This window comes from Spea bombifrons, chromosome 6 (genome assembly GCF_027358695.1).
Source record: "Spea bombifrons isolate aSpeBom1 chromosome 6, aSpeBom1.2.pri, whole genome shotgun sequence".
Classification (NCBI taxonomy): domain Eukaryota; kingdom Metazoa; phylum Chordata; class Amphibia; order Anura; family Pelobatidae; genus Spea; species Spea bombifrons.
Window position 1 is genome coordinate 27,813,635 of NC_071092.1, and position 22,297 is coordinate 27,835,931.

Genomic DNA, 22,297 nt, shown 5'->3' on the forward strand with positions numbered 1-22,297 from the left:
AGGAAAAACACCTTGACCACTCAGATACAGGCAGCTGTGAAGGCATGAGGGGTATATTAATAATAAGAGCACTTTATTATCCCATTCAGCCTCACCAGCAGAGAATGCATTACAACAAAGTACCGTATGTCTTTAATAAGCAAAAAAAAATTTTATCCTTAGGAGAAGCTGCAGCTCCCCCCGCCCCAGGAGTTCCGCTTTAGAATCACTCCATGCATTTGAAGAGGAAGAAAGTGAAAATCTAATGGTACCATTCATCTATCAAATGCATTCGATGGCTGGAGTCCCTTTAAGTTTTTAGATCCCCCCAGAGAACAAGAAAGATGGTGTCGCTTTCCAACATTTGTCATTGATCACCAGATCCAAACACTCTATAGTGAAGTGGTGCCAGAGTGTAATATTCATAATATATATATTTATTATAGTCTGCCCATCACTCACGCAACTGAATAAATGAATATTGGATGACTTTATTCATATCGTTGCACAGTTACACTTTTCATAATAACATGTTCACTATAAACGATAGGTAAAAATATCTGCATACAATGGACAGAGAATTTTGTATGTTAAAAGAACAAAAAATAATATTTCAACTTCATATCAAATAAATATTTTTTTCCAAAAGCATATTTAGGTTTTAAGTTAACAAAAATAAAAAAATATACAGTATGAACAGAACATTCTGGAAAAGGATTAGCATTTCTAGGTTAGTGGATACAGCTTGACAACTCTTGTTGTAACAATTAGAACACAAAAATAAATAGAAATAAAAGTGCAAGATATTAATATCCAGCTTCGACATCGCGAGGAGACACAAAATAACTCCCATGCATAATTCGAAGCGCCATGCGGGAATTTTGATTGCAATCTCTAAGTGGAGTTCTTGTTATATCTCCGTGAAATGGACAGACCGGCTCCAGCACTGGACGGGTTTTAGTAGTGTTTATTAAACTAGAATTTAGGAAGCATTGTGGAATTCTAGCAGCGTTTTACCCGCTTTGATGAATATGGGCACACGGTACTATAGGATAGCATTGAAGATTATTGTCCGGTTCTTACTGTAGAGCGTCAATATTGTGAAGCTTTAGATGGGGACAGGATCAGCCACGTGGACTATTGGTACAGATGGAGCAGGTAAGGTGGGGTTCATACAAAGATGGCGACCTGCACCAGACTGATGGGCCTTCAGCTTAGCAAAAATGGCTTTGATTTATTACAAACACACAACACTAAAAGGGCAAGATGCACTACATTGTCTGACGATGCCGTGTGTCCCTCTTACCATACATGTATAGTAATAACCAGGCCTCTGTCCTGCATAATGAGAATAAGTGAAGTTGGTGATAATTTCACAGCGGGATTTTATTTTATTAGTGTCTGTTCATTTCGGGAAGGGATCTGCAATGCAAAATATACCGCAGATTTCGCCTTTTTTGCCCCTTTTTAAAACATCCTCTTGTAAGCCTAGGAAAAACTGATATAAATAAATACACGTAACATCACACACGGTAAGTGCACACATGTACAGCAGGAGTTCCGCACTGTGAAGTGATTCAGCGAGAGGGGTGCAGGTGGAGCATAGTGTGCAATTGTAGCGGCGTAACGAATTTCGTGGGGTGGACACACATAAGATTGTGATTACACAAAACGGCAAACGACATAAACTTCGCCTTCCAGCGATTAATGTGGCTCCTATTAACCCCTCGATTGCCACGGGATGGCAATGCAGGAGACCAAACTGAAAAAGTTCAGTAAAGTGAATCAGACCTATGTATTTACAGTAAGCAGCGCACAGAGACCTCTGCATACTTCATGCTAGCGAAAATTACTAATATAACATTAACACCAAAAAGGTGGATTTTATATTCAGGCGCTCCACCAACTGACCTGGCCCAACATGCAAATTAATCATTAGAAGTGCCATCATTCATCTGCAGATGTGGGGAAGTCTATGATACCACAATGTATATACAATTTATATTCTACACATCCATCCTAAATGTACACTGAAAGACCTACAAACTTGTCAATAGCATTTGGGACTTGTTAGTTTGCCAATGTATACATCTTCCTCCGTGTCCATGTGGGGTCAGCATACAAACTTTTATCCTGTGGTTTGTGCAGCTTAAAAAGAAATGGATTCATAAAATACAAAATCTAAAATAATCTAGCAGTGAGAGCTTTGATTTATGGTGCTTTTTCATCTCGAGATTCACAATTAATGCCCCTCTGGGGTTTCTGCCGCCTGCCCCTTTTTCCTCATCGCTTGTTATATTTCCTAATGATGCGGAAACTAGAATAGACAGGCCAGCTAGAGATTTCAACCACTTGCAACCTCTTTGATTCATATGTTACAAAGCACAGTCACTATGAACAACCAACTTTGGATTTCCACAACTGCATGCTGTAGTTGAAGTATGGAGGCTGCCAAGTGATTGAGTTGCACTGCTGTCAGGGAGTACGGGGGTTAATCCAAAGCATCACAGCCACAGCAGCCTTATGGGAAATACCAAAACTAGCCTCTTGCAGAACGCCTGCGTGGCCCAAGTAAAGTTCCAGGCTACACATTGTAGGTCCAAAGTGATACAGTTCTATCTGCAGAAGAAGAAAGGAAGGACAGATCTTGCGTGTGCCATCTGCACTGGATCACCTTGTCCTTGTGCTCGCCTACTTCAATGATTGGAAGTGGCTTAGTGAGGTCTCCTTAAAGAAATAAAGAACAAACATGAGAATGTTAACATAGCAGACTGTTTCATAGCCCACACAGTGGAGACACTTACTAACCAGGAGACAGGCAAATCTTCCTCTATAAACCATTAAGCACTGGAAGCTCAGCATGGCTGGACTGACATTTTTTTGTGCCCTTCGACTACCACTTTTGTAGCCCGTTTAGACTGTTATTTAACCAAGGCTGTTTATATTGTTCTGCTTTGGGGACTACCATGATAGTATAGGACACACTTGTGTTTCTTTGAGGGGTAGGTATCTACAGTTTCTAACAAAAGCCACCCACCTTATACGTATTTGGTATCATGTATGCCTACGTTATCTAGAATAGCTTTTTGGCAACGTGAATCAATCCTTGCCCCTTTAAATCAAAGTGGAAATACGACTGAGCATTTGGTGCAGTAAATAAGGGGTTACCTTGCAAGTCAGTAACTTTGATCTTCATATCATATGAACCAGTGAGTAAGTAATGAGCTCCGGGAGAGAAGCGGACTGAACGCACATCGCTGGAGTGGGGGTGATAGCTCTGTACCATGCGGCCTCCTCTGATATCATACAGCATACAACTGGAGTCTTCCTGGCCTGTGGCAAGTAGCCGACCGCTGGGATCCACAGCTACAGAGGCCACGGCACTGCCTGCATTAAAAACCCAGTTTAAAGACACATTTTCACTAGCGGCAGGTGGTCTGTATTATTTCATGCACGTTTGGCAGTTGTTCACAAACCTATTGTTTTAGGACCAGATCTAACAATACAAACTAGATTCCTTCTCTGAACTCACCAGTGCCATGAAATGTGGTTCCGATCACCCGCACACAGCTAGGAACACGCAAGTCCCAAAATCGCACGGTCTTGTCCTGCGATCCTGACGCAATCATCCAGCCACTCCACGTGTAAAGTGCCAAGATATGCCCTGTAGGAAAAACAACATATATTGTAAAGTTAATGGGGAAAAGCTGGCATTTGGCAGAGTGAAGGCAAGAATTTATTTATGGAACATAAGAAACATATCAACACAAACTGGGTTTGGGACAAACTGTAATAGAACACAAAAAAGGCCTGGAAACGGACCACAGTTTTGGACATCTAGTGTGAGCGGGTACATCTTACCTAAACATTTACCAAACCATTTGTTTTCTGGCACAGATACAGAGGGTCCCAAAGCCTGGAATTCTAGATTGCTTCTCTACACAATACAAATAAAATGTCTTTAAGGTAATATTAGAACAAGAGCAAGCCTGGGAGACTTTATAGTGGCATCGGTGCAAAGAAGACCTTGTCAGGTGGCACAGTTCGTGAAGTGCGTGAAGACCCTGACCACGCTGGCAGAGCTCTTACCTGTGTGCCCACTAAGTGCGTGAAGACCCTGACCACGCTGGCAGTCGGTTGTATAGATGTTACAGTCTCCGGCACCAGCACTGATTAATATGGCACCTCCACTCTCTGGACCTTCCATGAACGCCAAGTCTCTTATGGTGCCATCGTGCATGCTGAACTCCAGGTCCGGGCCTGACAAAATACCATAACATATTTTGCAGTTATATAACAAATCCGACTTTGCCATTGAACTCATCTGTTTGGGTAATATACAACTACGAATGAATAAGTGTTTCTGGTAGAAAAGTGGTTTTAATACTATAGAAATCAACCAGTTATTGTTACTGGTTGATGACGGCTTTGTGCGTACTAATAGTTTACAGAACTTTCTCTAACACATCATATAATGGTGTTCACGGTTGTGTACATCAACATAACAGAATCCGGCACTTACCGGTTGCATTGCAGGTCTCGGCATTGAACGGTAACACTTTAACATATTTGTCATTGGAGCCTGTGGCAAGCAGCTGGCCGCATGGGCTCCAAGCCACACAATAGATCGATCCTTTGTGATGCTTGTTCCTCTTGAACCGAACAACGGGCTGCACAGGGCTGTTTGTAGGACTACAAGAAAACATAACCATGTGAGGTGTAAACATCTGTAATTGTATTTATAATTTCATCGGTATCGGTGCAGTTTCTGCATTTGCGATTTCCCCAGGTAGGGCGTTCTATTTTTTTTGAGCGCATACTTTACAAAGAGTAAGGTATATAATTGCCAATTAAGTGCTAGGTCGCTATAACTCGGTATCCCCTATCTTGGAGCAATTCCCCTTACCTGGGATCTAAAACATCTGGATAGGCACAGACTCTCAAGGTTTTGGAGTTGGAGCCAACAGCATAGAGCGACCCACTGGGATGGAAGGCCACAGCCCGAACTGCTTGTGTGTCTTCAAGGGTAGTGAGGCAGGTAAACTGCTGTTTCTGTTTGCAACCGTCCTGCAATATTAACCAAACATAATTAGAAAAGATTGTCTGTAATATGCATCTAGGCAAGTAGAGAAAGAAGGATCATGAAGGCAAAACTAAGGTCATGTATTGATTGTCAAATGTTGGAAAGTGTGCAAGCAATGCTTCTATAAATAAAGGATGAGTGAAAAGGGATCTAACACAGAAGCAAATCAGGCAAGGAGAACATGATTGGTTGAAATGAAGGACATTGAGTGGGACAGACGACATACCAGAAAGAGAAGAGAACTTCTAAGTGTTGAAATGACTAATGATGAAGAAAGGAGGGTGCAGAATGAAAAAAGGAAGTCGAGGACTGGGTACAGAGTGAAGAAAGGTGAAAAGTTTAGGGAAATGATTTAGTATTGATGAGAGCCTATTGAGAAAGTCACACTGAAGTTGAAGAATGGAGGAGGCAATTTAGATTGTGCTAAATGCGGAACAGAGGGAAAATGTGAAAACTCAACTAAACTAAAGGTATTTTTTTTGTATCACTATTAACCAATCACTTCTGGAAGAATGATTTTACATTTACCCAGAACTCCACATTCTGCTTTCTTGTGCTTTCTGTTGCATTGCTATTTCATTATAAATTATGGTTATTAATAATTACTATTTCATTTGCCCTAAACACACACCCTTCTTCTCGTAGCTCTTTTGTAAAGCTACTGCGATTTTTCAATTTGGCTCTAAGGGGTGGAATGTGTTAACAACGAGAAATAATAATGAAAATTAGGTCAAGATGGAGCATATGGGAAATCGGGTATTTCCAACATGTCTCACCTCAGAGCTTTTCCTGGCTCCAGCACCCACTGGATCTTCAAATGTTGGTTCTTTCTTTGCACTAAGTAAAAAAAAAAGTACATTAAAAAAACAGTAACCTAGAACCTTTTGTAGGAAAACTTGGCTGGGTTAGTCATTCATAATACATCGTTATTTTTAAATGCCCCATCTCACCTAAAACTCAGTATTCAGAAAATTACCCCCAGCCTGGCTTCCAGCTGACCAGGTAGACCTGTCAATTTCAATCCAACAGCAGCTATAATACCATCAGTATACCAGAACTACCAGTATACAAGTTCCTTTAAACTCTGACACATACTTTCCACTCCCAAAGACCGGAGACTCCTCAGGAAATGGGATGGTGCTGTTGCCTCCTTGTTTCCGAGGGGTGCTGGTATTAATGCTCTGACCATCAGGCTGCGGATTTCTCCTGTGCAGGGAAGACGTTTCTAGAGGGGAATGCCCATTAGTTGCGGCAATGCTGCCTTCTCTAGGGCCGTTGTGCTGTTTGGTCATTTCATTACTTTCTTCTCCAAGGGGATCCATCCCCACATTGAGCTCTCCTAACTTCTTAATAGACCTAAGGGAAAACCAAGTCCGAGTAATCAGTAAAGTAAGTCAAAGCTGGCCCAGGATAGTTTGCTGTAATCAATAATTTATTTAGATTTTTGATAAACCTTTTGCTGTTGGCAAAAGAGTCACTTTTATGTTATCATTACAGCCACCTTTGGGCAGAGTAACAAAAAACGTCACATTTGTCTCTCTATTAGTGTTACCTGCTGAGAAATTGTTCGGTGAGATTTTGGGGGTGCTCTGCCTCCTCTGGCTGGTTGACACCTCCTTCAAACAGCATTTGTTGGTAAAGCTGTCTCTGCTGTTCTTTCTGTTCCAGGTGCTGCTGATAGCGTAATTTCTGCCGATAATATTCCTCAAACTGTTCTGTGGAATCTCGAAGCTGTAAAATAAACATCGGGGGAAACCATAAGGGCTAAAGCAGGCACTGCATCCACCCTTTTTTAAATCATATATATCTTTATTCAATTCGATCACAATATAGAAAGTGGGGTAAGTGACCTCGTTCCTCTCCGGTTTACTCTGCTCTTCATTCGGTGGTGCAATACATTGGTCTTTTTTGGGGCTGGCGTCCTGACACAGGGTCTCGCTGCTACTTGGGATCTCCTTTTCCTGCGGGGTTTCACTCCTAATGGGACAAGAAAAGCAAACATATAAAAAGTAAATTATCTTCAATGTAAATGTATTTCCAGAAGAGCATGACAAAAAAAAATCCATAAAATTAAACCTAAACAGTGCATTCATAAAAACAAATGCATTATACATATAGAGATTACATACTTAAACTCGGTGTACATTAAGAATCTTTAGGGTAATGTATTCATATATACCGTACTTGTAGTCGGACCTCTATTTGAGGGCCGATTAAAAGACGGCCTCGAATATAAGTCAAGGTGTATATGTCCTGTCTTATATTCGAGGTAGTCTTATAATCGGCCCTCAAATAGAGGTCCGACTACAAGACTAAAATCCAGATCCCTTGCAGCGCTGCAAGGGACCTGGATCCTCCTCTCTGGCTCTTCTATGATGAAGCGCTGGCGTGACATGACCTTTCTGCGCTCCATCATAGAAGCCCAGCGGGCAACAGCGGAGGTTGTCTACCAGTATTGTGCAGACTTCCACCGGCTGCCCCCATAAGACACCAGGGAGTCTGCAGCATGGCAAGTGGCAAATAAAAGGAAATAAAACACATGAAATGCATTTTGTTCAATCATAGATTTTACTAAATATGAGAAAAATAATATTTACCAGTAAAACGTTTTTCATATAGGGTAGTCTTATATTCAGGCTTTCTTTCCCAAATTAACAATCAAATTTTGGGGGGTTCGTCTTATAATCGAGCAAATACGGTACTCATATGGATGGATTCTGCATTAAAGTGCATACAATGGCTGGAGTCTCCCTTTAACTTGGAAGCAGGACTGACGCCATTATTGAGTGGTTCTTGCAATTGTGAAACAAAAGGTTAGGTAGAACCTGAGTTTTACCTCAATGTTTACCGTACTCTTGAATGTACCTTACAGCCTTTAGACTGGATCCCATGCCTAGGAATACTGAAGGATCCAGATCTTAAAACCCGCTATGGGACACACTGTTCAGCTGCAAATGTCAGAATCTCATGGATAAAGTCAGAAAGGGACCCAGATTTGATGACAGAACAGTACACAGTAAGGGATAAGACATCTAGGTCTATATTTCCAAGGTATTACCAAGATTATGTGGGTTCTGGCAGCTGGTCTTCTAAATAAGTTCCACATGCTTTGTGGAAGAAGAACAGATCATTAGAAACTACTATTCCCCTATAGCAGGGGCGTCCAAAATGCGGCCCGCGGGCCGCACCTCGAGCCCTGCTACATCAAGAGCCCTGCTACTTACCTGTGGGAGGGTCTTTTGTACTGCACAGAGGAAGCGGAACCCAGCAGAGTTCACGTGACATCACATGACTCTGCTCTAGTCCTCCTTCCTCTGTGCAGTACCAGAGAAGGCAGAGGGAGGCCGCGGTGCAGGCAAGGGGGTGGGGAGGGTGTTTGAATCGGTATGCGTGAATGTGGGAATGAATCTGTGAATGAATGAGAGTGTGTGTGATAGCATGGATGTGTAAGTGCTGGAACCTAGGCATGATGGGACTGTGATTGCTGTTAGCAATCACACTCCTATCATGCCAAGTCAGCCAGTACATGCTGAAACCTAGCTAGCTGGCCCCTTGTGTATTGATGCTGCCAGCAGTATGGGGTCTGCACATCACTTACAGCCACCCTGTACCAGCATGTACTGGCTGACTTGGCATGATAGGAGTGTGATTGCTAACAGCAATCACAGTCCCATCATGCCTAGGTTCCAGCATTTACTAGTTGGATGTGTAAGTGCTGGAACCTAGGCATGATGGGACTGTGATTGCTGTTAGCAATCACACTCCTATCATGCCAAGTCAGCCAGTACATGCTGAAACCTAGCTAGCTGCCCCCTTGTGTATTGATGCTGCCAGCAGTATGGGGTCTGCGCATCACTTACAGCCACCCTGTACCAGCATGTACTGGCGGACTTGGCATGATAGGAGTGTGAGTAATCACACTCCTATCATGCCAAGTCATATTGCTATTTTTTTGTCCAGTTGTGGTATGTTACCTACTTTTATTAAAAATTTGAGTTTTTATTATCATTTTTAAAGGTGGGGGGTCATTTTCGGTTGAACCGTGAATGTTTTGGTCCAGAATTTCCATTTTGGTGCATCCCTAGAATAAATAGAACTATTTCGTTTTTAATTATCCTGAATCCTGAATTCGTAGTCACAAAACTTTCTATGCCCAGAAATCAGTGAGAGGAAAAATAAAGGTTGTGTTATTTACTTTATTTTAATCTGCATATTTTATTAAAGGATATATTTTCTCACAGTGAAAAATTAGTGCGGCCCGCGCACGTATACAATTCTGATAAAGTGGCCCACTGCAGAAAAAACTTGGACGCCCCTGCCCTATAGCATTCTGCATGGTATCATGGTATGGCGTACCCTTTACAGCCCTAGAAAGACTTTGCACAAAAAAATGTCATAACATATGGTACGGAGTAGGAAACATTCAGCTGAAGCACTGTGCTGATGACTGGAATTCTCTGCTATTTGCACCCAGCTGGAACGTACAGATTTTGGAATTCACGACAAATGTTTGTTTAGATACATGCATTTTGTGTTTTAGACATTTTAAAGAAGGGCATAACAACTCCAAGAATCAGACTTTATCCCTAGTAAAGGAATTGCTATATCATATTGCGTTCGGCCAAAATCCATAGAAGCCAGAAGTTTGGAGTCCTACCTTTCTGAAGACTCTTCATAGATACTGTGACAGTCAGAGCTTTCCATCATCAGACTGCGACTAAGGCTTTGTACACCAGGGTAGTGAAAGTTGGCAAAGGAGTGGGACATGGAAGACGTCTTGCTTCCTGGGTCAGCCGATCTTTTATCATGACCACTCAGCCCGCATGTCAGGCCATCAAGGGCTGGATTGAGAGAGCGTGACATGTAGGCATCAGCAGACTGTGGTCGTCTCATAGGCGAGGAAGGGTACGGAGATAGCTTACTAATGAGTGGAGTTAGGAGGTCTGCATAAGCAGCCTTGCTGGGTTTCATCAACTTGTCCACATGGATATTCAGTGTTTTCTGCTCAAAAGCACAGGAAAAAACACTGGGAGGCAAGTTCTGGAGCCAAGAAAGTAGACTCAAATCTAAGTCATCACAACCATTGCCGCAGAGAAGGTCTATTCCTAGGAGGACCTCACTTTCTGTGATCTCTTCCCCAGTGGCCTTGCTCTGGCAGAACTCCACGCAGCATTCATACAGCAAACCCTTCATGATGAGTTGGAACAGGCGGTTGTTACTGGCTTTGAAACCGGCCTCGCTCAGCTTCCGGTCAGCCGGGATGAATTCCGCCACCATGACACAGGCCTCCTCAAAGCAGTGCACCCGAGCCGTGCTGGGGTTCCAGTCCTTGAACTCTGCGTGGTTGGTGAGCCGTGGAAGAGTGAGCAAGAGACACAATTTGCTGTAATCCTCCTTGGAGGAGCAGTACTCTTCCAAGCTGTGGAGGCACTTCACAGCTTCCTGCATTGTAAACTCAAGCTGTAACGAAGGAAATACACAGTCGTTAAAATAAATATTTACTAATTATCATCGGTTTTCCTAACGTACTTCATTGATTTCACCTAATATACTATTTACAATACAATGTCAGATGTCAGATAAATGAAATATCAGGCAAAAACATTGTGCAGATAAGCGTCTAACTCCCCAAGTCCTTCCCGAGTTCAGCAACAGGAGAGAAATGTGGAGGCTTGCTTCCAGGGCCTGTACACAATACCCTTTAAATCACTTGGGCCCCTGTAGTGGAGGGCAGGTCTTAGAAATTGGCCCTAAGCTCCTGTTGTGGATCATTGAGCAAATGTAGAGTATTTGTTAATGTCCTGCTATCTTATATTTTGAGCAACATTGCAGTCATGTGCTCCAATATATTTAGATCCAAAACAGGATACATACATGACAAGTGGCCCCCTGAACATCATTTGGGGGGCGCTCAGGATTTTGTGTTACATGACTGGTCTACTGATATAAGTGGTAGATGTGTAAACATTTCTGTGCTTATGTCAGCCATAGTAGGAGAGGAGAGGGTGAGAGAGACTGGAAGAAAGGGGGATTAAACAAACAAAAGAAACAAGACACAGTCAATAGACTGGAGTATATCCGAGGGTCTCCAGGGAAACGTTCGGTGAAAACATACTGGAAAATTTCATCTTCAGCAATATAAAAATAGTACATGAAATCAACTCACAAAATATGGGATATTAATAGATTTCTGTACCGCTGAGAGATGGATCTGAGCAGCTTAGAAATCACTTTACATTTTTTTTTTTTTATATATTTCCGTATTTTGTAAAGTGTCATATTAACGGATTTAACATTTCCAGTAGGAAACTTTTAACCAGTATGAAGAAATGGAATAACACGAGTCCCAAAGGGCCATTTCCTGGACAAACACTGCTTGCTGGACAAAGCGGTAATTTTGGAACTTACGTGCTGCGGCTCCTCTTCTGCTGACATTGCATTATTCACACACAGCGCCTCCAAAAACTTCTGCTTCAGTATAATATACCGAAACCTGTGCAAAAACAACACTGCAAATAAATGCCGAGTTTGCACCTAACCGCACAACAGCGGGTGCAGGACAGCAACTGCATATTGTGAGATATTCTAAAGAGAATATAAAACTTCTGAGACGTGACTGCTCTGCCTTTTATTGCAAGAAAGAAAAAAAAATGACTGTTAGAAGAATGAAATAGGGGAAAAAGGTGAATATCAGAAACTTTTCATCTAATCATAAATTAGCTGGAGTTTGAATCCTGGTCAGTGAATAGAAAATACACGGATGAGTTGAGGATAATCCCAGCCCCTGCCCTCGTTCTGCTATCAGATAAAACAGGTCAATGAAGAATCCCAAAAGCACAGCATTTAGCGGGATTTACGCATATATTTAACCAACCCCTAAACATAATCTTCATATTTGCTAATCCTGTAAAACATACGTCTCAATAGGGCAGTACCTTTTTCTGTCGAATTTGTCCATACATTCCAAAGGCTGGATAAACTGAAGGACTTCGTCCCACTGTCCATCTAGGATCAGCTGCCTAAAATTAAAACACAAGCACAGATTACACATAAATCAGATTACACATGCGGCCAGCTTTGGAGCACTTTACTGCTTTTTCAGGAAGATCACATGGAAAGGAGACTGAATCGCCTAAAATATGCTTGGTTAACCCTTTGAGTGCCATAGACAGGAGCAATGTATTTTCTTCCACTTCTCCAGGTCTAAATAAGCCTTGCCACCATAAGCACTTTAATGCATACGATAGCTGAGTGGTCTCTGTAAACGCCCATGATGTCGCCCTTTCAAATGCATGGAGGCGGGGGGGGGGAATTATGCAGAATCACCCATATGCATTTCCCTCTTTCCACACCCCATACTACGTGCCATATTGGAGATGTGGTCAGCCATATGTACGTAATATACTCGCCTCTAGTCTGTTCCAGCTCTAGTACAGCGCACACCGCGCACGGGGGGGGATCTGGGTGCACCCACAGAAAGTGATCCCATAAATTTCAATGGGCGCACTCCAGTCAGCGGCAGCAAACAGCTGATCAGTGTCGAGATGGCAGTCCAAGGGCTGCAGCGTCTAACTCAGGCGAGTCCTTATTGGCTTTTGAAAAATGCATAGAGTAATTAATATGCATTTTTCTTTAGTGGGACTGTCAGGCTTCAATACTACCAAAAGTGACACCATTAAAAACACATAACTCAATTCTCCCACAATCCAGTCTGTTCTGGCAAAGAATGCTATGGGGGGATGGTAACACCCAGCCAATCTGGCACTCAAACCTGGTCCAATTCATACTTACGGAAAGATGTATATAATGTATAAAAGGGATCTGGCAATCACAGTAATACCAACTTACTAGAGACACATAAGGTATTTATGTGCAGAATAGGAGAGAGAAAAAAGCTGTCTTATATGTTAAAATCAGACAGAAAGCAGACAATTGCTCCCTTGATGGCATCGACACCGCATGAAGCATTCTGCGTTCACAAAGCAAACCTGGCTGCCAATTTAGGGAAGTCGATTTGAGGATTTCTCTATTTGTCACGCGTACGACATCCCTAGAAAACGAGAATATCTAACCTAAATATATCCGCCACTCAACGAGAAGTAAACGTGCTGCACTAAGTAATAAAGTGTAACATCACTTGTAATAAAATATTCAGGTTCTCCATGAGCAGTATGATTGTCTTATGCAGACGGCACAAATTATACACAGATGGACAAAGGCATAAAATTATCTGTATCACTCATATTGGATGCGCTTTCACTGTAAGAAGTAGAGAATATCAACAGAATGAACAGATTTATAAAGAGAAAACATTAAGCAGTGCTGTACAGCAGGCAGACGGCTCCATATAATACATTTATTATGTGATGCAACTAACATACACGATACAAAAAGAGACAAATAAGTCTCACACACAACAATGATGAAATAGTAAATGCAGTAATACCTAAGCCCACCTCCTGCTTCTGGCGGGGGGCAAAACTGACTGACTGACTTCTGCATTTGAAGATGTTGGGAAAATCAGATCCATTAACCAACTGGTAAAATGTTTGTTCTACACGAGTTGTATTTGGAAAAGAATGAGGGTCAGTTCCAGTAAAAACTCCTGCGGCTGTCATTTACTTAGACCGTATTAGATTTAAAGGCTTTTATTATATTTAAAGGCATTCCGATCTTTTACGCAAAAATATCAGAGCGCTTTGTATCATGTTAGGCAAATAAACCTTAGCAGATCTTAAATCACACAAAACGTTTTAGAGACTTTTTCCGGTTTCTATGGTAACAAAACCATAATTTTTTGCTTTTGTGTCACATGGCAATTATATGTTCCTGGCAAAATTATGAACGATAGAATAATTATTTCTGGAAAAAGTTGGGGCATTCTAGAGACTACGTTCCCAATGATGCAAACCAGCAGAAAGCTAACTGATATGTGGAACTCGCTCTGATGGTTGCTATACGTGCAAAGCCTACCTCAAAACACCAATATTTAGCATTTAAACTTAATAATAATTGCTTTAAACCTTAAAGTGACTAGTTAATAGGTCATTACATAAATTGGGACCACAAGTACATCTTAGTAAACTACTTTTACATTACATATCCTCACTGATAATCCTCACTGATTGATCCGATGGAGTGTGTGTATGGACACTGCCTGATCCCATACTGTTAGAGAGGAAGAAGGCAGTGATCTGCAGTAAGATAAGTTACGTGGATTTTTTTTCTCTCAAATGATTAAGATAACGACGGTGCGGACTTTATTTTCGTAGAAGTAGAGATTGCTTAATCATTTTCTTAAGGGTGAGAAAAAAAATCCATAGCCCAGCCACGTTAAGATCTATGGTGTAAAAGGTATGGACATTGCGAACTGGTACTTGCCTGAGGAAAAGCATGTCGTCGGAGAATAGGCCGTTTATCACCCCGCTCTCTTTCTCTAGGGCCAGCATACTGATGTGCAGCTTCTTGCCATTGAGGAAGTCCAGAATCAGCTTTGTGATCTCTGCTTCTTTCACGTTGATTGTCTCCTCGGCTGTCATCGTGACGATCTTCAAGGGGAGAAACAAAGATTAAAAAGACAAATCTCAAGTATTTGTATTACTGGTTTAATAGTTTAGGAGCTAGCATTTAAAACAACTTATAATGCATTCATCAATCCGGACAACATGGTGACCAACAAACCTGCGTGGAAAACCCATACAAGGATCTATTTAGGGAAGCAGAAGTGGTATAAAGAGAAGAGGCTAAGTGATGTGTCTGAAAGGTACGCCAGACCCATCAATTAGGATAATATCTGGAGGAAAATGGGCATTTTGTTTCCATGAAGCAGTTGAAGAAGCAACCCTGTTCCATATGATTAAGTTTATTTAAGTCCCCGGGCTGCTGCTTGGACACGCCAACCAACAATCACTTGAAAGGAAACCTGAAGCATTATGCTGAACGCCGAAATCCTAGAACACACCCTACCACTGCCTCTCACAGAGAGTTTACAAAGCGTCTGCACCTTGGGCGTCAATAAAGAAAGTAGCAACTCCAGATACTCGTATAAAAAACATGACAGTAATTAATAGCGCTGAACGCATGACATAAGTACCACGGCAAGAGAGAGAGAGAAAGAGATCTTGTTGCTCTATTGCAGAGGCGTAAAGGGATATTCACTGCTTAACTTTCAATAAGCGTCTATTTCATCACCGATGCACAGGAATGCAGTATTTGAACAGTCCATTTTGGAATTCCGAACATTCACCAACAGACTGAAACATTTCTCTTGGTAATATGATACCCGGCTCATATACTAACACCCCAATCCGACACAATTATTACAAGGCTCTTACGACTACATTCAAAAATAAAAATGCATGTACGAAGCATGACATCATTTGTTAAAGAGAAAAGAAAGACCGCTTCTTGGGTTGTTTGTGTGAACTATGCACATAAATGATAATATGCATCAAACGCAACAGACTGAAAGCTGGGATAAAAACCGATTTAGATTTTACATGAAAAAGAGCCTCATAAACTCTGTATAAGTTAATCACGATCGGGAAAAATACCGGCGTATTCTCAATATATGAAATATACAAATCAGCAGATCGTCTGACTGTAGGTGAAGATGAAGACAGATTGTGATATGGTTAGGTTGCTAGGAAACCACACAGTGTATCGTTGGCACAGTGCTGAGGTATGTGTTAGATACATATCAGGAACAAAACAGCCGGAAAAGGATATTATACACACTTAAAATTCAGTCTTAAATACAAGACCGCCGCGTACCCTTGGCTCGTCTATCAAACCGTTCATTCAACGCAGATCTATACCAGAAACCCCACGACGAGCCAACCTTCCGGTAGAGAATACGTTCAACGGCGCTGTTAATGGAATCATTTTATTATTATCTGTTTTCAACACAGAATCGCTGGCTGCTTTGTAGATGGTGGCATAAATAATTCACGCTGCCTCTCCGTAGTAGGGGGGCACAATGGGTGGCGGGTGTAGCGGGTGAGCGGCGCCGCTGTCTTTTGTGTCACTTTGGAGGAATAAGGAAGCTGCGGCGGGTGGGCAGGATGACTCAGGCCTCAGCTGCTGCTCCCCCACTACAGCCACCGTAGAGGCGGTCTCGCTTTCTGGCAAACAGGCCCTCGTCCTTCTGCATCAGAACAAGAGATGAGGGGCTCTTTATTTAGCAGCCTGGACACTCCCTGCGTCCATTCAGACACCGGTGTGTCTGGCACGTGTGTTATTACGCCAACAGGCACAGGCAGCCATTCAACATATACGCAAGCGAAATAAACTGAAAGCATATACTGACATTAAAATGTCAAATAATATACCAAAGGACTAGGGTTAGCTAGAAAGAGAATAATGCCGTATAGGCTCATAGCGAACACAGAAAAACATGAAACATTTTCATTCCAAGATTAATTCAATTATTATTTATCTATCACCAGGCTAGTAAGGAAATGATGATGTACATGCATATGGCATATATATATATATATATATATATATATATATATATATATATATATATATATATATATATATATATATATATAGGAGTCATAGAATGATATATATAGATATATGTGTTTTATTAAGGGGGTAAGTGTTAAAGCCATAACACATACACTAAAGGATTTATCATATAGGTGCTCCATATATAGATGTAAAGCGACGCCCAGCACACAATATCGGACTGCCTCCTATGGTACCTAGTATTTTCCGCCGGTCCGGTAATCCCGAGCCCCGGCTGGTGACGCCCGGTCCGTGTTCACTCCCTGTGCGTTTCTTTTTCCGGTCCCCCCTGAGATGCGTGTTCCCCGCAAGCTCCGTATCCCGGTCCCCAGGCCGAGCCGCTCCGTCTGTGTTTCTCTGTCTCTCACGGGCTGCGGTTGTCAAGCGGATTCGCAGGCGACCAATCGGAAGCCGCGATTTGAGGACCCCCGCATGTAAAGCTGCCCTGCGATTTGCCGGTCGAAACGTAATGATGGAGGAAAGGGTGTATGGGAAGCATGAAGGAAAGGAGAGGTACAGAGAGGAAAGAATAGAAGATGGGAGAGCTGGCTGCGAGAGGGAGAGTGAAAGGACATATTCACTTAATTAGAAACGCAAACATTAACATAGTAATGACCGGGGACGACATATTATGGGTATAATATGGGTATCCAGGGCAACTGTAGTATGCCTCTTCTTCTATAAGAAGGTAGATCCAAGGCTGTGTTCCATCATCACTTTATTCTTGTTTCTTCTTCAGCCTATACTTATAGCTGCTTTGTTATGAGAGCGCTCATGTGATAACTGAGATCTTCGTGGTAAATTGAGGATGTCACCCATCGGAACTGAATGAGATCCCCTCTGACTAGTAGAGGTAGGAGGTAAGTAGGCATTATTGCCAAGAATAACTCCAAAAATAAGACCATCCTCCATTGTTATTCTCCAGATCCAAAGAATAAAAAAGGAATCCCAGCTTTCAATTGAACACTTATTATGACACATTCTTCTTGGAATCTATTCAAATGATTTCTCAGAAACTTATTCAAACTGTATCTGGTGGGCTACACAATCTTTGTAATATTTTTCTCTTGCACAAACCATTACAGATGACTTTAATAAAACCGGACAATTTGGCTTTCAGATGGTTATTTTGTCTTAGTGACTAAAGACATCCAAATGTAAGGAGGCGTCATGGAGCAGAGGCTGGATAGAGGAAGCATGATGGGAGCGCTGATGCCCAGCTAGAGAAGAAGCTTCCCAGAATCAGCATTGGATGGCCACATACTATAAGGTTGGGGTGATCCCCATTGTAGAGCACGGAGAAAGCAGGCACTTCTTGGATTGGTTGCTCATCACTATAGGCTAACATGGGTAGAGTAGGCACCCCTGTCATTGGTTGCCCTCTTCCAGATGGAGCAGTCAATCCTCCCATGTCCACCTTGATGCCATGCAATAATCTACCTCTCTTCAGATTATTTGTTCAGATGCCTAATTCAAATTTCAAAGTTACCTGCCTTTTTTAACAATTGTTCTGGACCACATAAAGACTTGGATAGGAAAAGCTAACGTCAAAGTAATTCTATGGAGCTATATTACCTTGTGCGCTGCTTCCCACAATGCTTCTGCCTCATAGAATCGTTTCCAAAGGGCCTGGGAAGGACATCATCAAGGTGGCCTAGGATCATGTTAAAGACCCCTGGTTTCCTTGACACATCCCAGTAACATGGAACGTTTGTACCCATTTCTCTGTATATCTACATTAAAAATGAGGCAACCAAAGCATACTTTAAGTACTTCTATACAATTCCCTCTAATTTTAGTAGTTGGTGTGACCAGAAATCTTATGTTGTGAAAAAAAATTCTGTTACAAAACTATGTGTGCACTGAATGCTTGTGAAAGTGTAAACCTGGAATTGTTTCAAAATAATTTTGGCACTGCCTCTCTATAAAACTATATTGCTGTGTTTTCATATAATACAAATATGAATGCAATGTATGAAGTTACCTATTAAGTTAAGATTTTATTCTGTACTTTTAACTACTTTGTTTTGTTCGTTGTTCCATGAAATAAAACATAAAGGTAGGTCCCCCATTTTTTATCAATTTGTGTATAAAATGAATGTGTAAGGCGTTAGAAGGGGTGTGTGTCTGCGCATATATGTGTAAGTGTTGGAGTGGTGTGTGTATGTAAATATAAGTGTATGGTGTTAGAGTGGCAGTGTGTGTATGCATGGATGTACACCGTTCAGCCATAATATTATGACCACCTGCCTAATATTGTGTAGGTCCCCCTGTGCTGTGGGTATCTGACACTAAGACATTAGGAGCAGATCCTTTAAGTCCTGTAAGTTGAGTGATGGGGCCTCCATGAATCAGACTTGTTTGTCCAGCACATGCCACAGATGCTTGATTAGATTGAGATATGAGGAATTTAGAGGCCAAGTCAACACCTTTGAAGGAGGATGACCACATTTTTTTCTGCCATTCAGGGACACACTATGAAGCGCATGAGATTACACACACACAGGTAAGTTAACTACAAAGGGGGTGGGGGGAGTAGATAGTGAGGAAGGGGGTAGTAAAAATATTGAAATAAATAATGATTGAAAATGAGTGAGAACATTAATGAATTAATGGGTGAATTGTCTGAATGAGGGAGAGTATGAAATAATGTGTGGATGAATTTGTGAGAATGCATTAATGAATATGTGTAAATTTTTGTGTGAATGAGAGAATAAATGATTGTGTGAATGAATTATGTGAATGAAAGTGAGAATTAGAGAGTGACTGTAAAAGTATTTGTACGTATCATAGATGTGTAATTAATTTGTAGAAAGGCAACAAGCAGGGTGTTTGAGCCTTGGGGACCAAGATAGCACAGGCAGGGTGTTTATGGGACAAAGATGGCATAGGACGGGTTGTTCGGGAACAAAGTTGACTAATGCTGGGCTGTTTAGGGAAAAAGATGGCAAGTCCTGTGTGTGTGTAATTTGGGTGCTGGTCAGGTTCTATGTGAGCAGTGTGGAAGCCAGGGCTGGATTTGGGGTGTGCAACCTGTGATTTATGCCTGCAATTTAGGGATCTATACCTTCTTCCATTGCTCTGCGGTCCACTTCTTATGCTCATATGCCCGTTGTATGCGCGTTCGGCAGCGGACAGGGGTCAGCATGGGGACCCTGACTGGTCTGCGGCTATGCATCCCCATACGCAACACACTGCGATGCACTGTGTGTTCTGACACCTTTCTATCAGAACCTGCATCAACTTTTTCAGCAATTTTATCTACAGAAGCTTGTTTGTTGGATTTGACCACACGGAGCAGCCTTTGCCCCCATGTGTATCAATGAGCCTTGGCCGCCCATGACCCTGTCGCCAGTTCAACACTTTTACTTATTTGGACGACTTTTGATAGGTACTGACCTGTGCAGACTGGGAACACCCCACAAGAGCTGCAGTTTTGGAGATGATTTGGCCCTTGTCAAAGTAGCTTAAATCTTCATGCTTGCCCATTTTTCCTGCTTCTAACACATCAACATCGAGGAAGAAATGGTCACTTGCTGCCTAATATATCCCACCCACTGACAGGTGCCATAACACAATTATCAGTGTTATTCACATCAACTGTCAGTGGTCAGTTGCTGATCAGCATATGTGTAAGTATATGTTGTAAGAGTGTGTACATGTATGTGTAAAGTGTTAGAGGGGATGTCTGTATGTACTTCTGCATTGGTAAGTGTATGATGTAAGAGTGGCTGCGTGCGTACGTATGTGTCAAGTGTTAGAGGGGATGTCTGTATGTATTGTTAAGTGTATGGTATTAAGAGTGAGCATGTGTATGTATGTGTAAATGTAGAGCTGCCTCTGACCATCATCATACCCCTACATCATAATTCATCCATAGCCTCCACCACAATCATTTTCCCCAACCAACAAAATGGCTATTGGCTTGTATAAAGAGAATCAGTCCTGAGAAATTGCCCTGCGGATGTGCCGTAGCATGTAGGCTTATTTGCCTATGTGAAAGTTGTTACTCCATCTACGACAAATTTAACTTGCATATTGGCATGATGATCAGCAGGCACTTGCAAGCATGTGAGTTGAATGCCCAGTTCATTATACAATATAATCAATGCATGCATATTTTACTTAAATAGGGCAATTTTCTTTGAAATTCTAGAACAACTATATTAACTTAGTCAGATTAGTGGAATTTGCATAGACAAATCTAGCTTTTTTTTTTGGGGCAGGAGATATTTTACACGATGATCAACGTTATTGGCACCCTTGATTATTTTGTACATCACTGAAAATTAGAGGTAGTTCCAATAGTTTGTTTGCGTTTTATGTCAGTACTTTAATATGTATTTTAAAAATACAGCAGGACCGCTAGAAAATGACCCAGTGGCCACGGCCAGTAGTTTAGAACGGGTGAGGTTTCATCTTCAGTGTGGAGGATGAATTGAGTATCTTGCAGCCCACATCATCGTCATTCATTCCAGCCATGAGCTGAGTAATCATGTTTCGGTCACAATTATAAAATGGTTGTGTTCTATGGGAATCAGATTATAATTAGATTATGTACTATGCAGCGATAGTTCCATTTTACCATCACACCTGGAAAGAAGTCAATCGTTTATTGCATAATACAATTTCACATCCACATTCTGTAATGTTTTTTTTAAACAAAAAGGTGACAACATTTTAAGTTCCCCATGACATGCTTTTATTCAATAAAATACCTACACTTTAACAAGATATTAGCAATGACCATATTTTACAGCTTAGAAAAAGAATAATAAAACCGTGGCATTGCTAAACTCAAGTTGAAATTCAAGCACACAATATAAAACAATCAACTTTACTCCATCTGAAATAGCGCCTTTCAGCTTTTAACAGCCAAATAATAAAATAACTGTAACAGTTATATTAAACATGTCATACGTTAAATAAAGGATCTTTAAAGAATAGTGTTGGTGAAATGTAGTTAAAATACACATTTTTTTTTTTCAAATTTAAACCATTGACAAAACAAAAAATATCATTTAGTGTTGGTTCCGCTCTGTTGAAAGCTACATTAATGAATAAAACATTCACAAAGAATAGGATTGCTGTATCTTTGCAATGGCACAAGTACGTGGTGGGCATTATTGTACATTATTGTATTCAGTTTTAAGTGCAATATCTCACAAATCACACATTAGAAATGACAATAGTTTCATAGACAGGTGGAAACATTTATGTTACATTCAACTTAGTAAGAGAAATAATTCTGCTGCTCAAAGGTGAAGGTAGACAATTAAATATGACTTGTACTTTTCAAAAAGTCAAATTCGATATAAATCAATCAACCCAGAGGAGCACAGTTATATATATATATATATATATATATATATATATATATATATATATATATATATATATATATATATATATATATATATAATTAGTCATTTCCTGCTGTGTTCTTAAATCATTACAGATAACTGGACCAAAATACAGTTTTTGAAGCAAAATAACATTGTGTGTTTAGTATGTATGTGTGATGAATTGTATATATTTCATCTATATTTACACAATATATCACACATAAGTGTATCTGCTTAGTGTTGATTGTGCTGACCGCTTGCTGCTGTATGTCAGTGGATGTTTATGTAGGGCACCAGAGCACTTAAACAGCTATGAATCACATCCATTGTGTATATCAATTGCCATCACCTATAGAAAGGTTATGTCCAGGTCCCA

General features: G+C 41.1%; 1 protein-coding gene across 1 annotated transcript; it reads right to left on the reverse strand.

Annotated features, from left to right (window-relative positions):
* Positions 1-1,363: 1,363 nt before the first annotated feature.
* WDR47 (WD repeat domain 47) lies at positions 1,364-16,948 on the reverse strand. The gene is made up of 15 exons (XM_053469777.1): positions 16,774-16,948; positions 14,440-14,610; positions 11,998-12,077; positions 11,471-11,555; positions 9,720-10,522; positions 6,913-7,039; positions 6,615-6,793; positions 6,158-6,418; positions 5,839-5,899; positions 4,886-5,046; positions 4,502-4,671; positions 4,069-4,239; positions 3,512-3,643; positions 3,148-3,366; positions 1,364-2,706 (listed from the first exon to the last, which is right to left on the reverse strand). Exons 2-15 carry the CDS (start codon positions 14,599-14,601, stop codon positions 2,564-2,566), a joined length of 2,754 nt encoding a protein of 917 aa, XP_053325752.1. The 5' UTR covers positions 14,602-14,610; positions 16,774-16,948; the 3' UTR covers positions 1,364-2,563.
* Positions 16,949-22,297: the final 5,349 nt, after the last annotated feature.